Here is an 18,808-nt window from a genome sequence, read left to right as displayed (position 1 = left end):
GGCCCCTAGAATGCCAGGGCAGTATAACTACCCCACAAGTGACCCCATTTTGGAAAGAAGACACCCCAAGGTATTCGCTGATGGGCATAGTGAGTTCATGGAAATTTTTATTTTTTGTCACAAGTTAGTGGAATATGAGACTTTGTATGAAAAAAAAATAAAAAATAAAAATCATCATTTTCCACTAACTTGTGACAAAAAATAAAAAATTCTAGGAACTTGCCATGCCCCTCACGGAATACCTTGGGGTGTCTTCTTTCCAAAATGGGGTCACTTGTGGGGTAGTTATACTGCCCTGGCATTTTCCAGGGGCCCTAATGTCTGGTAAGTAGGTAAATGACCTGTGAAATCCGAAAGGTGCTCTTTGGAATGTGGGCCCCTTTGCCCACCTAGGCTGCAAAAAAGTGTCACACATCTGGTATCTCCGTACTCAGGAGAAGGTGGGGAATGTGTTTTGGGGTGTCTTTTTACATATACCCATGCTGGGTGAGAGAAATATCTTGGCAAAAGACAACTTTTCCCATTTTTTTTATACAAAGTTGGCATTTGACCAAGATATTTATCTCACCCAGCATGGGTATATGTAAAATGACACCCCAAAACATATTCCCCAACTTCTGCTGAATACGGAGATACCACATGTGTGACACTTTTTTGCAGCCTAGGTGGGCAAAGGTGCCCAAATTCCTTTTAGGAGGGCATTTTTAGACATTTGGATACCAGACTTCTTCTCACGCTTTGGGGCCCCTAAAATGCCAGGGCAGTATAAATACCCCACATGTGACCCCATTTTGGAAAGAAGACACCCCAAGGTATTCAATGAGGGGCATGGCGAGTTCATTGAAAAAAAAAAAATTTGGCACAAGTTAGCGGAAATTGATTTTTTTGATTTTGTTCTCACAAAGTCTCCCTTTCCGCTAACTTGGGACAAAAATTTCAATCTTTCATGGACTCAATATGCCCCTCAGCGAATACCTTGGGGTGTCTTCTTTCCAAAATGGTGTTATTTGTGGGGTGTTTGTACTGCCCTGGCATTTGAGGGTCTCCGCAATCATTACATGTATGCCCAGCATTAGGAGTTTCTGCTATTCTCCTTATATTGAGCATACGGGTAATGAGATTTTTTTTTTCCGTTCAGCCTCTGGGCTGAAAGAAAAAAATGAACGGCACAGATTTCTTCATTCGCATCGATCAATGTGGATGAAAAAATCTCTGCCAAAAAAAGAAAAAGGAGGGGAAAGGCGTCTGCCAGGACATAGGAGCTCCGCCCAACATCCATACCCACTTCAGCTCGTATGCCCTGGCAAACCAGATTTCTCCATTCACATCAATCGATGTGGATGAATAAATCATTGCCGGGATTTTTTTTTTTATATATACAAAGTGTTTGCCAAAGTATATGAACACCGCCACCTCCTCAGCTCATATGCCTCGGCAAACGTATCTTTTACTGCAGAGGAGAAATCTCGTCTTGCAGCGCCGCATACACCGACTTGCGTGTAATCTGACAGCAGCGCAATGCTTCTGTCCGAATGCACATCAGTGCTGCAGCTAGTCGATCGGTTGGTCCACCTGAAAGGTAAAAAAAACAAAACAAAAAAGAAAAAACCAGGCCGCAAAGCAATAACTTTATTAACTGTTGAACAGAACATAGAAACTTTTTTTAAACTTTTTTAACTGAACATTTAACTTTTTTACTTACCGGTATTTTTTTTTTTGTTTAGTTTTTTTTACCTTTTATAGAACAAACCTCTCCTTCCCCATGGGACAATGTGCAAAGCGCAAATCGCCCAAAGATGTGGCGAAGTACATTATGCACTTTATCCCAGGTGAAAGGAGAGGTTTGCAGCAGCTGTGAGTGAATGGGCCCTAATAGCCCTGTGTGCCTGTCCTGGTGAGATGTGATCCCTATGCTAAGTGTACCTGTGTGTGGTACTTCCGGAAACACTCTCCATAGCATAGGGCAGGGTGGTCAGCACAGTCAGGACAGAAATAGCGGGTGTCACGCCTTATTCCACTCCTGCTACAGACACGACATCTTTTTCGGGGTGACGGTTGGGTTGAGGTACCAGGAACGACACTGGGGAAATGTCGCTCGTGTAGACGGCTAACTACACTGGTGGATGGGGCCACGGAACCTCCTGGGTAAAGGAGGTTCTCGATGATCTCTTCCTGGAATTTGAGGAAGGATCCTGTTCTCCCAGCCTTACTGTAGAGAACAAAACTATTGTAGAGCGCCAATTGAATTAAATATACAGACACCTTCTTATACCAGCGTCTGGTTCTGCGGGAAACTAAATACGGAGACAACATCTGGTCATTGAAGTCCACCCCTCCCATGAGCGCATTATAGTCGTGGACACAGAGGGGCTTTTCAATGACACGGGTTGCTCGCTCAATTTGGATTGTCGTGTCTGCGTGAATGGAGGAGAGCATGTAAACGTCACGCTTGTCTCTCCATTTCACCGCGAGCAGTTCTTCGTTACACAAGGCAGCCCTCTGCCCCCTTGCAAGACGGGTGGTTACAAGCCGTTGGGGGAAGCCCACGCGACTAGTTCGCATGGTGCCACAGGCGCAAATCCGTTCTAGAAACAAATGCCTAAAGAGGGCCACACTTGTGTAGAAATTGTCCACATAAAGATGGTACCCCTTGCCGAATAAGGGTGACACCAAGTCCCAGACTGTCTTCCCACTGCTCCCCAGGTAGTCAGGGCAACCGACCGGCTCCAGGGTCTGATCTTTTCCCTCATAGATCCGAAATTTGTGGGTATAGCCTGTGGCCCTTTCACAGAGCTTATACAATTTGACCCCATACCGGGCACGCTTGCTTGGGATGTATTGTTTGAAGCCAAGGCGCCCGGTAAAATGTATTAGGGACTCGTCTACGCAGATGTTTTGCTCAGGGGTATACAAATCTGCAAATTTCAGGTTGAAATGGTCTATGAGGGGCCGAATTTTGTGGAGCCGGTCAAAAGCAGGGTGGCCTCTGGGACGGGAGGTGGTATTGTCGCTAAAATGCAGAAAACGTAGGATGGTCTCAAATCGTGTCCTGGACATAGCAGCAGAGAACATGGGCATGTGATGAATTGGGTGCGTTGACCAATATGACCGCAATTCATGCTTTTTTGTCAGGCCCATGTTGAGGAGAAGGCCCAAAAAAATTTTAAGCTCGGAAACTTGGACTGGTTTCCACCGGAAAGGCTGGGCATAATAGCTTCCCGGGTTAGCGGTTATAAATTGTGTGGCATACTGGTTGGTCTCTGCCACGACTAAGTCCAAGAGCTCCGCAGTCAAGAACAGCTCAAAAAATCCCAGGGCCGAACCGATTTGAGCCGTCTCAACCCGAACTCCAGACTGGGCGGTGAAAGGGGGAACTACTGGTGCGGCTGAAGTTGGTGACTGCCAATCAGGATTTGCCAGCACCTCAGGGACTCTAGGGGCTCTACGGGCCCGTCTTTGCGGTGGCTGCGACGGGGTAACTATTGCACGTGCCACCGTACCAGCTTCAACTGCCCTTCTGGTGCTCGCTACTTCACCAGGTTGTACGGCAGTGCTGGTACTAGGTCCAGGAAGGGCTGCGCTGCTGGTGTATGCCTCACCACGTGATCCGGCAGCGACAGCCCCACTCTGCTGCTCTTGAAGCGGATCCTGCGTAACCTGTGGTCTAGCGACATGGGGCCGGGTACGCCTGGTGCTGCCAGGGACCTCCACCTCCTCGTCCGAACTTTGGGTCAGAGAGCCACTGCTTTCCACAGGTTCATATTCTGACCCGCTAGATTCGTCAGATGAGGGTTCCCACTCCTCATCCGACTGGGTCAGAATCCTGTAGGCCTCTTCAGAAGAATACCCCCTGTTTGACATTTTGGACTACTAAATTTAGGGGTATTCCCTGAGACTACCCAAGAAAAAAAGCAAACCTGTCTTACAAAGGGGAGGCTAGCGAAGTACCGGAGGCTGCTGCGGTTGATAAAAAATATCAAAACTGATTTTTTTATCGCCGCAGTGCGTGTAAAATGAATGTGCAGTGATCAAAAAATAATAATTTTTTGTCACTGCGGTGGGGCGGGCGTGGGTGAACGCACGTGTGGGCGACCGATCAGGCCTGATCGGGCAAACACTGCGTTTTGGGTGGAGGGCGAGCTAAGGTGACACTAATACTATTATAGATCTGACCGTGATCAGTTTTGATCACTTACAGATACTATAAAAGTACAAATGCTGATTAGCGATACGCTAAACAGCGAATAAAAGTGACTGCGGTGCGGTGGGGTGGGCGCTAACTGACGCTAACTACCTAACCAAGGGGCCTAAACTATCCCTAAAACCTAACAGCCAATACCAGTGAAAAAAAAAAAGTGACAGTTTACACTGATCACTTTTTTTCCTTTCACTAGTGATTGACAGGGGCGATCAAAGGGGTGATCAAAGGGTTAATTGGGGTGCAGGTGGGTGATCTGGGGCTAAGGTGTAGTGTTGGTGCTACTCACAGTTCAGTCTGCTCCTGTGCTGGATCCAACCGACGAAAAGGACCAGCACAGGAGCAGACAAGCCATATAACAGATCATATTTACTAATATGATCTGTTATATGACTTTGGATTGGATTTTTTGAAAATCGCCAGCCTGCCAGCCAATGATCGTTGCTGGCAGGCTGGTGACGAACTTGTTCTTTGAATTTTGCCGGCCCGCGATGCGCATGCGCGGGCCGGCTTGGAGCGAAATCTCGCGTCTCGCGAGATGACGCGTATATGCGTGACTCTGCGCAGCGCTGCCACCTCCGGAACGCAATCCTGCGTTAGGCGGTCCGGAGGTGGTTAAAGTAATAGCTAGGCCATATTTATGGCTTTACCATGACTTCAGGAACCATATGAAGGGAATACTGTTGTTTAATGAGCAGGGAATGTTCTGTATATGATGATCGTACAACAATTTTGTCTGTTGTGAATAACATGTAAAATAAAATTATAAAAAAATAAAAATAAAAATCACATTTTCGTTTCTCTTTTTTTTTTTTGTACCAATTGTGATTGCAAAAGGTTTTGGGTTATTGTTATACTGTTGTGTGTTTTTTTTTTTTTTTGCAGTTCAAAGAAACAACATTGAAAGTAAATATCAGAGTGACATTTTCGGGAAAGTTTACCATAGTTTAAAAAAGAACTTACCTGTCCAGTATCTGCGTTTTTTTTTTTTAAACACTTTGAAGTGTTTTTGGATTATTAAACTAGAGGTTGTACAAAAGTTCTAATAATGTTCCTCTAGTATTTTTTCTTATTGACTGTCTTGCTATAACCTCTTTAAAACAATGGGTGTGGGAAGGGGTGGAATTGACGACGACAGACAGACGACGACAGACGACAGACCAGACAGTCAGAAACTGCACCACATTTAAATTGGGCTCATCTAGCTAGATACGTCGGGCAATATTCCTTACACCACCTCGTGGTTAGCTTCACACTAATATTTTGCAGAAAATACTGGTGCACATCATTAAAGGAACCTACCAACTCTACTGTGCTGCCCTCACTGAGAGAGGACCTAGCACCACAAAACACCGTACCATAGAGCAGGAGGAGCTGAGCAGAGTGATGTATAGTTTTGTGGGAGGAGGAGCTGAGCAGAGTGATGTATAGTTTTGTGGGAAAAGATTCAGTAAAACCTGTAATCTATACATTTATATCTTTGCTTTTTCTACCTCCTAATGGCCCACCCTCTAATGTGTAAGGGGGACTCCCGACTGCCTGGCAGCTGGTTCCTCCCCTCTCCCTATTCACTACTTATGCATGCTTTGCTTAGCCAGACATGACGGAGAGTGTTCAATATGTGGGGGCCGGGGCTAGATATATCGGAGAGAAAGGTGACTTAGTCATGTAAGAAGTATAGATCCATAAAAGGGGTTATCCTATGATGTAAAAAATGAAAATCAGACATCGTATGGCACATGACATTTTTAACAAATGTCAATCTATTTTTAACTTATGTCAAGCTGGCAGCTTAGGGGGCATGCACTTTCACAGGGGTGTGTCCTTTCTGCCGCAGATGGTGGCAGTTGAAGGATGGAACAGTGCAGGTGCGTCTATCTCTGTGAGCAGGACAGAAAAATTTGAAAAATAACAAACAGCAGGTGGCGCTGCTATACAGATACATTTTATTGAATAACTCAGCGGCTATACAAAATGTTTATCGTAATAACCTGCAGTTACAGAAGTATTTAGATCCAGGAGCTGGTTTGAGAACTGTAGAATATTTTTCGTGGGACAACCCCTTTAAGGGCTTAGGTACAATGCAGCTTGGTAAAATTATGCAGATGTTGGTCTTCTAGGCTTCTGGTTTTCTCTTTAGACCCATAGCCTTATGCATGCGGGCCTCCTCAGTAGACACACATTCCCCCTGGATTTGTCCTTTGTGCTCCCATCTGTGTTGCATCTGCATTTGTTGCGAACCCATTGACTTCAATGGGTCAGTAATCCAGCCACGTATAGGACATACGGATTCAGAAAGTCCACAGATGCTCCGAGTGCTTCCGTGTCCTCATGTCCATTCCGCAAACAGATAGAATACGTCCACAAAATGCGGACCACGTATCCATTGAAGTCAGTGGGTCTGCAGATAAAATGGAGATGCACACGGAATGCATCCATATTTTGCAGATCCGCGATTCATAGACCGCATAACTGATATGGTTGTGTGTATGAAGCCTTACAGAGATAATTTATGGATTTCATTAGGAGCTGTGTAATACAAAACTTCCCCTGTGGTGGCGCTGCAGGGTAATTCAGCAATTGCTGTCAGAATTGGGGTCCATTCACACGTCTGCAATTCTGTTCTGCATTTTGCGAAACGGAATTGCGGACCCCCTTCATTTCTATGAGGCCGCACGATGTGCTGCCCGGATCCGGAAATGCGGACCCGCACTTCCGGGTCTGCATTTCCATTCCCGAAAAAAAAAAAAATAGAACATGTCCTATTCTTGTCAGCAATTGCGGACAAGATTAGGAATATTCTATTATAGTGCCGGCGATGTGCGGTCCTCAAAATGCAGAACGCACATTGCCGGTGTCCGTGTTTTGTGGATCCGCAAAACACACACGGATGTGTGAATGGACCCTAACTCACAGGTAATTGGCGTTGTTCCCAGCAATATGGCACCCAGTCATCACCCTTCTGAAGTAGCAGGCAACTATTTATTCAGTTTTGGCCAGTTGGAAATTTGTATTGAACATATATTGTTCTTGTAGAAGGATGTTTTTCTCTTCAGTGACGTCTTTGTGATGATCCTGATACTAGGTAGACTTCAGTCTGTGATTACACTGGGAAAACCCTTTAGGATCTCCTCATTGAGGCAATACATGAGAATGTTGAGAAACCAGTTTCACAAAGTACTGTACCTGTAATGCTGGGTGATACTACCTAAACAGTACAGAAACCTGCGGCATGACGGCTACGGCAGAGCCAAATCTGCTAGGAATTTACATAGACTTGTAGGATACTTTTGGCATTCAGATGTACTTCACACAAATTATACAGCAAGGTTTCCGAAAGCTAAGGCTCTGTTTCGTCTTGTCTTGCAGTCACATCAAACTGCATGTGTGAACTGGAATGTGGCCATGGACGGAAATCACTGCCTAGAAGATCAGAACAGTCCCCTCTGCAAAGTCCAAGGACAAGACTATCAGCACGATGGCCAAGTAAGTTCAATCACTTTGGTGTCTTTAAAGGGAAGGTGCACATCAGAAAGTGGGTTATGATTTAAAGTGTAACTGGCATGAATTTATTTTTTTTCTAATGTGTAGGGACAGTGAAAGGAGTTGTTTTTGTAATATATTTTATTTAGTTTTTGTAATATAGTTTAGTGATTTTTTTAAAAATTTTTTTTATATAATGTGTGTGTGTGTATATATTAGGGATCGACCGATATAGATTTTTTAGGACCGATGCCGATAGCCCATAATTTATACCGATATTTTGGTAATTTTAATTTTTTATAAAAAATTCCTACACATCTGCTGAAAATTAATATGTTTATTGTTAGCGTGTATTTTTTATTTTTTTAAATCTTTCTTTCATTTATACTTAATATATTTTTTTTTCCTCCTTTTTTTTTTTTTTACTAACTTTTAGCCCCCTTAGGGACTAGAACCCTTGTCCTATTCACCCTGATAGATCTCTATCAGGGTAATTAGGACCTCACACTGTCCCTTCTGCCCTGTGCTTTGTGCACACAGCAGCATGGAGCTGACTATGGCGATAGCGGTTGAAGCGGCGCATGCGCCGTTTTCTTTTCCGGACGCCAACAGTTCCTACCATGCCTGGTCAGCCGAAAGTGATTCATTCAAAGGTTTTTTAATCTTTTTTGATTATTATATTATGTTCAACACTCTTGTTCACTTTCACATTTGATTGGTAATTATGATATTTTGGTGATTCTATATCACATTCACCACATTATGAATTTTTATGATTATGTCTGTATTGCTGCTACACTGAATCATGATGATACACTGATTATATTTGTAATATGACTGTAATATGTATGCATTTGCACTTTATTATATGATGTATCAATTTGTACTTGGTAATTACTTGCACTATATATATATATATATATATATATATATATATATATATATATATATATACATACATACATACATACGGTATGTAATTTTGTACATCTTACTCAGCTGGAAAAAGGCTCCATAAAGAGAGCTGAAACGTTGCTGATGAGTGAATAAACTGTCCACTTTTTCATCATTATCTGGAGTGCTGCCTTCTTTGCTTCACTATCCATACTTGGGATCTTGGTCGCAGGTCTCTCAGGAGGAAATTTTTGCACCCGTTTGTTTTTTGTGTGCTGCTTCTTTTCTTTCTGTTTTTATAATATATATATAATGCAATGAATGGCAGCACCAACCTTTAGATTTGAAGATTGGGTGCAAGCTCCAATAGGAAAAGCGTCCCAGGATAATAAAAAAAAAAAAAAATAGAGCAGCACTCCGGTATAGTGAAAAAAGAAAACTGTTTATTCACCCAGTGGTGACGCGACGTTTCGGCTCCAACATGAAGCCTTTCTTAAGCCTATATATATATATTACATTAATAGTAAATCACTTCATATACCTCTAATGTGTAACAAACATTGATCATGATGGACCAAAAGAACACAGACCTATATAAATGTATGCAGAGGGGAGGGTGGGTAATGTGCGCTAGGGGGAAAACAAATCCCTAATATGTCCCTAACTAATGCCTCAACCCACAGGAACACCCTGATGGTGGGTGGCCCGTGGTCCCGTGCCTGCCCTATCTCACCCTCTCAATGCCCTAAATATTTCCAACGCGTTTCCCCAGTAACTGGTTCATCAGGGGAAAAAATGGGGCAAAAAGTGAAAAGTACTAAACAAATTGGTCCAGAAAAAACTACCGTATTTTTCGCCCTATAAGACGCACCGGCACATAAGACGCACCTAGGTTTTTGAGGAGGAAAATAAGAAAAAAAATATTTTGAACCAAAAGGTGTGCTTTTGGTGGGTTTTGAACTAATTGTGGTCTGTGGATGGCACTGTTATGGGGGATCTGTGGGTGACACTTATGGGGGATCTGTGTGTGACAGTTATGGGGGATCTGTGGGGGACACTTATGGGGGATCTGTGGGGGACACTTATGGGGGATCTGTGGGGGACACTTATGGGGGATCTGTGGGGGACACTTATGGGGGATCTGTGGGGGACACTTATGGGGGATCTGTGGGGGACACTTATGGGGGATCTGTGGGGGACACTTATGGGGGATCTGTGGGGGACACATATATAGCATCTTATGCTATGTGTCATCCACAGATCCCCTCCATAAGTGTCCCTGTAGTGAATGACCCTCAATACACGGGCTGGGGGCTGGCATCTGCTTTTATAATGACAGCGGGGCCCGTGCAGTGACTGTATTCTACTACACGGGCCCCGCTCACTGTATATTATTGTATCTCTAATAGTAAATTGTTATGCATATAATCGCATAATGAGCGCTGTGTATTACTTACAACTACAGTACAAGCGCTCGCCGCTCGGTAGGTAGCAGAGAGGAGGGAGGAGGCAGGCCGGGAGGACGGGCGCTGGCAGTGTGAGTCATACGTCACGCGCCTGCTTCATTCATAAAGTAGGCGGCGCAGGCGCGTGACGTATGACTCACACTGCCAGCGCCCGTCCTCCCAGCCTGCCTCCTCCCTCCTCTCTGCTACCTACCGAGCGGCGAGCGCTTGTACTGTAGTTGTAAGTAATACACAGCGCTCATTATGCGATTATATGCATAACAATTTACTATTAGAGATACAATAATATACAGTGAGCGGGGCCCGTGTAGTAGAATACAGTCACTGCACGGGCCCCGCTGTCATTATAAAAGCAGATGCCAGCCCCCAGTCCCGCCTCCCTCACAGCTGATACACCCGCCGCACGGCATCGCAGCGGGTGTATCATTTAAAACTCGGCAAAATCAGCAGCATTTGCCGTATAAGACGCACTGCTATTTCCCCCCCACTTTTGGGTGGAAAAAAGTGCGTCTTATACGGCGAAAAATACGGTACACGGTAACAAACGGATAATCAAACCATAAAAAGCTAACGATACACGTTAAATCTGGTTGTTAAAACATTAAATATCCGAAGCATCTATTTGCACACATCAATCAAAACACGTGATCAGGCCTAAAACTCAAGAAACTTTGATTGTAACAATTCCTAATCTGAAAATTGTGTAATAACCCAGCAGACCGTGTCGATGTTAATCCATAGGCATCCATGAGACAATCTATTGATAGTTTCAGACATCAATACTCAAAACTATACACATAAAATTGATAGCTGGCCCAAATCAAATAGAGAAACCCTCAGGTATAGATGTATACAATGCCAGATTACCAGAGGTATGGTCAAGACAGCCTCAATCAATTAAGCCCGGTACATAATTAAGCTGGGTACATATATTGGATTCATGGCTCAGGACAAATAGAGATGTTGCCTGAGAGCCCGGTATATATCTCAGCTCAATACATATATATAGATGAAGCCCGGTACACATCTAAGCTCGGTACATGTATTCAATTTCCATATCAGGAAAATGTCATCAATAAATCGCGTCCAAAACCCTATCTTCTCTGTCCACCATACTGGACTGTCCGGAAAAACACTGGTATCCTCCCACCAGTCCAGGTCATTTATATCGGCGCTCGAAGAGTCATTAAGTATTATCCTGTTGAAATAATAATATTTTGGTAACCATTAGCAATATTGGGTTTTCCTTATATCTGTAACATCCACTTCATATGTGTCGATTATTTTTCTGGTTGTTATACACTTCGAGAGGCCTGATATATACACTCTTATCATCATATGTATTTGAATCTCTGGTTTAAGGATTCCCACTATCAATGTGTCATTTTAATGATTTGGTCAAGGTAATGCCAGTGCTGTGCAAGGGACTGGGCACCCTCCACAAAATATTGCATTGGGCACATTAGCGTTTCATCACTACTGCATCTCTCTCGATGTCACGCCTATTATCCTGCATGTTGCGTTCCATTGTTTTGAGCGTGACTTACTGGAGCGCATTCCACCGACCGGATGTCCGGGATTGGAGCTGCACGTGTATCTGGCATACGCTCCATTCCTTGGATGTTCCACAACCCCTTGCACTATAAAGCGGAGGTGCGACCCGATATGGTGTTGGACATCCATATCGAGGTGGACCACGTCGCTATCGCCATGGCAACTGAACATCCACTGTACACGTTTTCTTGGATCGGACTTTACATATTGCGGCCTCTTAGCTAGACCCTCGGCAATGTTGTTGAGCACTGTAGGGATACTTCATATACTTATGGCCAGCAATCGAATACATGTACCGAGCTTAGATGTGTACCGGCTTCATCTATATATATGTATTGAGCTGAGATATATACCGGGCTCTCAGGCTACATCTCTTTATTTGTCCTGAGCCATGAATCAAATATATGTACCCAGCTTAATTATGTACCGGGCTTAATTGATTGAGGCTTTCTTGACCATACCTCAGGTAATCTGGCATTGTATACATCTATACCTGAGGGTTTCTCTATATGTCTTGGGCCAGCTATCAATTTTATGTGTATAGTTTTGAGTATTGATGTCTGAAACTATCAATTGATTGTCTCACGGATGTGTATTAACTGCCTATGGATTAACATCGACACGGTCTGCTGGGTTATTACACTACTTTCTATCAGATTAGGAATTGTTACAATCAAAGTTTCTTTCGAGTTTTAGGCCTGATCACGTGTATTGATTGATGTGTGCAAATAGATGCTTCAGATATTTAATGTATTAATAACTAGATTTAACTTGTATCGTTAGCTTTTTATGGTTTGATTATCCGTTTGATACTGTGTAGTTTTTTCTAGACCAATTTGTTTCGTACTTTTAACTTTTTGCCCCATTTTTCCCCCCGATGAACCAGTTACTGGGGAAAAGCGTCGGGAATATTGCGAGGGTGAGATAGGGCAGGCACGGGACCACAGGCCACCCACCATCGGGGTGTTCCTGTGGGTTGAGGCATTAGTTAGGGACATATTAGGGATTTGTTTTCCCCCTAGCACACATTACCCGCCCTCCCCTCTGTATACATTTATATATGTCTGTGTTCTTTTGGTCCATCATGATTAATGTTTGTTACACATTAGAGGTATATGAAGTGATTTACTATTAATGTGGTGATTAAAAGTTACGTTTTAATTCCTAGCTTTCTGTGACTCCTTTGATATATAGCAGGAATTTTCTACATGAGTATCTAATCAGTATTGAACATTCTAGTGCCCTACACCATTCCCGGCCCCCTTAACAGAGACCTCCACAGCGACTGCCCCTTTAAGAGTGACTGCCACAGTACCTCGCTCCCTTAACAGTGACTTCACAGTACCATGCTGCCTTAACAGTGACCTCACAGTACCCTGCTGCCCCTTTAATATTAGCCTCCACAGTTCCCTCGTCCCTTAACAGTGACCTCCACAGCGGCCTGCCCTCTTAACAGTAACGTCCACAGTGACCTCCACAGCTGCCGCCCCTTTATTAGTGACCTCCTCAGTACCCCGTCTCCTTAACAGTGATTTCCACATCACCCCACCCCCTTAACAGTGGCCTCTACAGCAATCTGCCCCTTAACACTGACCTCCTTAGCGGACCGTCCCCTTAACTGTGACCTTCGCAGCAGCTTGCCCCTAGGGTGGCCAGAGGTCCGGGTTTAGGCCGGACAGTTTAGCTTTCAGATTCCTTATCCTCCGTCTGGCGCAGGGCCTGGACGGACACAGGGATGTCCTTTTTAACAGCTCACTCTCAACGTGAGCTGCAGGGAGAAAGTCACCCTCCCTCCCACTCCTGCAGCTGACAGAAGTTGATTTATATCTTAATTTTTTTCAATCCCCGTCGGCTGCGGAGTGGGAGGGGCGTGGTCTGAGTCAAGGGCGTGGCTTAGTATGACCTGGGGCGGGGTTTTTAAGTCCATCTTTTGAGGGTGGCCTGACTGGCCACCCTACCTGCCCCTGAACTGTGACCTCCACAGCACTCCGCTTCCTTAACAGTGTCATCCACTGTGCTGTGCCCCTTTAAAACTGACCTACAGCAGTGAAGAAAAATGGCTCGGTTGTTATGGAAACCTGGGTTAAAACTGTGTGTATGTGGCTGATAAGGGTCATGTGACCAGGCTTCTATTGGCTAATGCATTTTTGGGGAATATCTCAGGAAGGGTATGTGCTAGAGAGCTGAGACCCGGTCTAAAACATTCCCGGACACCTGATGTACCTGTGTGCCAAATTTCGTCATTGTAAATGCAACGGTGCGGATTTCTTTAGCGTACAGACACACACACATACTGTACATACACTCCGCTTTATATATATATATATATATAACTACTGCGTGCAGAATTATTAGGCAAATGAGTATTTTGACCACATCATCCTCTTTATGCATGTTGTCTTACTCCAAGCTGTATAGGCTCGAAAGCCTACTACCAATTAAGCATATTCGGTGATGTGCATCTCTGTAATGAGAAGGGGTGTGGTCTAATGACATCAACACCCTATATTAGGTGTGCATAATTATTAGGCAACTTCCTTTCCTTTGGCAAAATGGGTCAAAAGAAGGACTTGACAGGCTCAGAAAAGTCAAAAATAGTGAGATATCTTGCAGAGGGATGCAGCACTCTTAAAATTGCAAAGCTTCTGAAGCGTGATCATCGAACAATCAAGCGTTTCATTCAAAATAGTCAACAGGGTCGCAAGAAGCGTGTGGAAAAACCAAGGCGCAAAATAACTGCCCATGAACTGAGAAAAGTCAAGCGTGCAGCTGCCAAGATGCCACTTGCCACCAGTTTGGCCATATTTCAGAGCTGCAACATCACTGGAGTGCCCAAAAGCACAAGGTGTGCAATACTCCGAGACATGGCCAAGGTAAGAAAGGCTGAAAGACGACCACCACTGAACAAGACACACAAGCTGAAACGTCAAGACTGGGCCAAGAAATATCTCAAGACTGATTTTTCTAAGGTTTTATGGACTGATGAAATGAGAGTGAGTCTTGATGGGCCAGATGGATGGGCCCGTGGCTGGATTGGTAAAGGGCAGAGAGCTCCAGTCCGACTCAGACGCCAGCAAGGTGGAGGTGGAGTACTGGTTTGGGCTGGTATCATCAAAGATGAGCTTGTGGGGCCTTTTCGGGTTGAGGATGGAGTCAAGCTTAACTCCCAGTCCTACTGCCAGTTTCTGGAAGACACCTTCTTCAAGCAGTGGTACAGGAAGAAGTCTGCATCCTTCAAGAAAAACATGATTTTCATGCAGGACAATGCTCCATCACACGCGTCCAAGTACTCCACAGCGTGGCTGGCAAGAAAGGGTATAAAAGAAGAAAATCTAATGACATGGCCTCCTTGTTCACCTGATCTGAACCCCATTGAGAACCTGTGGTCCATCATCAAATGTGAGATTTACAAGGAGGGAAAACAGTACACCTCTCTGAACAGTGTCTGGGAGGCTGTGGTTGCTGCTGCACGCAATGTTGATGGTGAACAGATCAAAACACTGACAGAATCCATGGATGGCAGGCTTTTGAGTGTCCTTGCAAAGAAAGGTGGCTATATTGGTCACTGATTTGTTTTTGTTTTGTTTTTGAATGTCAGAAATGTATATTTGTGAATGTTGAGATGTTATATTGGTTTCACTGGTAAAAATAAATAATTGAAATGGGTATATATTTGTTTTTTGTTAAGTTGCCTAATAATTATGCACAGTAATAGTCACCTGCACACACAGATATCCCCCTAAAATAGCTAAAACTAAAAACAAACTAAAAACTACTTTCAAAAATATTCAGCTTTGATATTAATGAGTTTTTTGGGTTCATTGAGAACATGGTTGTTGTTCAATAATAAAATTAATCCTCAAAAATACAACTTGCCTAATAATTCTGCACTCCCTGTATATATATATATATATATATATATATATATATATACATATGTAGAAAAGAGAGCAGCACTCCTGTGTAGGATAAAACAAAATCCAAAAGATTTATTCACGCATAATGTGGCAACGTTTCGACTCTACAATTGAGCCTTTCTCAAGCCCTGAGGCTTGAGAAAGGCTCAATTGTAGAGCCGAAACGTTGCGACGTTATGGGTGAATAAATCTTTTGGATTTTGTTTTATCCTACACTGGAGTGCTGCTCTCTTTTCTACATGTGACTATTGGGTAAGCTTTAGCCCTTAGAGTGTGCACCCGGTTGTTTCATAGTACATCGGTTCTGCCTCCTGTTTTTTGTTTTTATATATATATATATATATATATATATATATATATATATATATATATATATATATACCTAAAAAACGGATATATGTATATAGGGGGTCATTTATTAATCTAATGCAGATGGCGCCGCAATGGTTAGTTGCAACGCTATCTGCGACTTTTCCCGAAGGGGATGGCAGGCCTGTCTCAATCAATCGGCATTCTGTGCCTGTTTTAGGTGTAGAATGGTCTAAATGTAAGACAGCTCGTAGGGCTCTTACATTTAGAACTGGCGCTGGATGCACCAAAGTTATGGAGAGGCCGGCGCCTCTTCATAACTTCGGCGGATGCTCCGCCAGCTATGGGGCTTTATTAAAACCGCCGTCTAAAATGCCTGTCTTAATAAATGTGCCCCATACTCAGTTTTTTAAGCCTACAGGTGAAACTCGAAAAATTAGAATATCGTGCAAAAGTCCATTTATTTCAGTAATGCAGCTTAAAATTAGAGTTTTGTGAAAAGGTTCAATATTCTAGGCTCAAAGTGTCACACTCTAGTCAGCTAATTAATCCATACCCCCTGAGCAAAGGGGACCTGAGATTGTAACTTTGGGGTCTCATAAGCTGTAAGCCATAATCATCCAAATTATACCAAATAAAGGCTTGAAATATCTCGCTTTGCATGTAATGAGTCTATCTCATACGCTAGTTTCACCTTTTAAGTTGCATTACTGAAATAAATGAACTTTTGCACAATATACAAATTTTTCGAGTTTCACCTGTATATAGGAGGGGGCAGTGAGGAAAGAATGGACTTTAGTTAGGAACGCTCTTTTAAAGAGAACTGCTAAGGGGCAACTTCAGAGAAATAGAAATGTAAAAATTCACTAAATAATGTTTATTGCAAAACATTCCCTATCTTTACAGGCAGGATTGAATGACAGGTATCACTTTTATACAGATAGCACAGGATCCACCATTCACAATAGGTGATACCTCAGCTGCTCCCTCCTGACCTCTACACAGGAGCATGCCTAGACAACGTCCATAGAGTTAAATGAGCCCCCTCCTGTCATTTATGAAAGACTGGTGTTTTATGCCGGTCTTTGATATCGCCTGCACCAGAAGCTCTTAATTTATGATGAATTAGGTGCACCCTCTGCCAGTTCATACACCTAGATTGAAATCCACTCCAGCCCCAGGAAACTGGGGAAAATAATAGTGAATGTGCCAGGGCTGATGGCCCTGCCCACACCACGCCAGGAGGCATAGAAATTCTGGGTGGTCTTAAATTTAGGCACACAGGGGATAAAAAATTCTCAAAAGGGGGACTGTGTGACTTATTTTACACCACTTTCTGGCATAGCGGTCTTAGTAAATAACCCACAATGTTTTCTAGAGCTAGCACAGGAATGTAATGATATCTTTCACTCAGCGATCCATTGCTTTATTCTGGATTTATTTTAAATTTTAATCCATATGAAAATGTGCAATTAAGTGCACTGAGGGCGGGCCCAAGTCACTGCCACTGTGCACCCTTGCTCCTCCTGCTTCCTCCTCCAGCCCCTTCCCCTCCTTGATTGACTGGGCCAGGCATAGCCATCTTGCCTGTAAATCAAGAAAGGGAGGAAGAGACTGACACAGGAAGCAAGAGGTACAAGGGTGCACAGAGTGGCTCGGGCCCGCCCTCAGTGCACTTAACTTCTCATTCACATATGGATTGAAACTACTTTTTCTCCATTATGAAGCAACAGATTACACTAAGTGAAAGATATCGGTACACTGAGCTGATCTGCCTGGTTTATCAGTGATTGGTGCAGAGAGATTTTGCTGATTTTACTAGTTTTAATCAATTGTGGAACTTTGCCTGCAAACAAAAAACTAAAAAATTAATGCATCTCTGTGGCTGTGTGGTGGAATATGATCAGCAGTGTGTGTACACAGCCTTATTGTTTCTTGTAGACCTGGCCTCATCCATACATATTTTATATGAGAAGTCCATCAATATATCGGTTATGTTGATAGTGGATCTGATGAGTTTTAGAAGGTTTTTTCCCATATTTTTCCACCTACAGTGTCAGACTTTGTCACATTGCCCTTGTTTTTACGTCTTCCAGGAACATTTGTCTGTATTTTTCTGCTGTTTAGGTTCTTCTGTTGGGGGAAGGGAAATTATACGCGCAGAATATATTGTTTTAATCAAGTAGAAGGATGCTTGTTATAGCCTGACAAGCCACGAGCGTGCATGGGCCCTGTCTATGGCTCCCCGTCCCCTTTCCCACTTAAGGCTGTATGAAAGCTCCATTACTTTAATTAGGTCTGATGGGTTGTGATAGGGAATGCTAATCTAGGTCATTGCATATGTAAATGTGCAGCTGTACTCTTGGAGCATGCCAAAGCATATCAGCCGAGGTGTCCAGTCATCACCAGGCATCAAGCCCAGCATAGCGAGGATAACTGCACCGAGCAGCCCGTCCTCGGGTCAGCCGGCTCTCTAATGTAATCAGCGGTTTGTATCATTCCAATTATTACACATAGAGTATGAATATAGGAGTACTATTCAGCTATTTCTACTCTAAGCTTTCCCAACATTGACCAGATAAATATGTAACGAATATTTAAAGCGCGTCTTCTTGGAGTCCATTATATAGTTACATAGTTAATTACATAGTAAATACGGTTGAAAAAAATATATAAGTCCATCAAGTTCAACCAAGGAAATGAAACTGATTTCTACACATTTTCATAAGCATTAATGTTGGTTACTTTTAAGAATTCATCTAAACCCTTTTTTAAAACTGTCCACTGTTCCTGCTGTGACCACGTCCTGAGGAATCTATTCCACAAATTCACAGTTCTTACAGTAAAGAAGCTTTGACACTTCCGGAGACTGAACTTTTTCTTCTCCAGTCGGAGGCAGTGCCCCTTGTCTTCTGAGGGGATTTTACATGGAACAGTTTTTCACCCTATTTTTTGTATGGCACATTTATACACTGCTCAAAAAAATA

General features: G+C 43.4%; 1 protein-coding gene across 4 annotated transcripts in view; it reads left to right on the top strand.

Moving 5' to 3' along the window:
• NEK6 (NIMA related kinase 6) overlaps positions 1-18,808 on the top strand; it is a 206,017-nt gene that overhangs the window by 94,835 nt on the left and 92,374 nt on the right. For all 4 annotated transcript variants that reach the window (XM_040404903.1, XM_040404905.1, XM_040404902.1 and 1 more), the window contains one exon: positions 7,568-7,684. In XM_040404903.1, the coding sequence (XP_040260837.1) occupies positions 7,604-7,684 (81 nt within the window). In that variant the 5' untranslated portion in view covers positions 7,568-7,603. The remainder of the gene's footprint in view (positions 1-7,567; positions 7,685-18,808) is intronic.

The sequence above is a fragment of the Bufo bufo genome, chromosome 8, assembly GCF_905171765.1.
Source record: "Bufo bufo chromosome 8, aBufBuf1.1, whole genome shotgun sequence".
NCBI classification, from domain to species: Eukaryota; Metazoa; Chordata; class Amphibia; order Anura; family Bufonidae; genus Bufo; species Bufo bufo.
The sequence above is the reverse complement of the archived record's forward strand: the minus strand, read 5'-3'. Positions and strand labels throughout refer to the sequence as shown.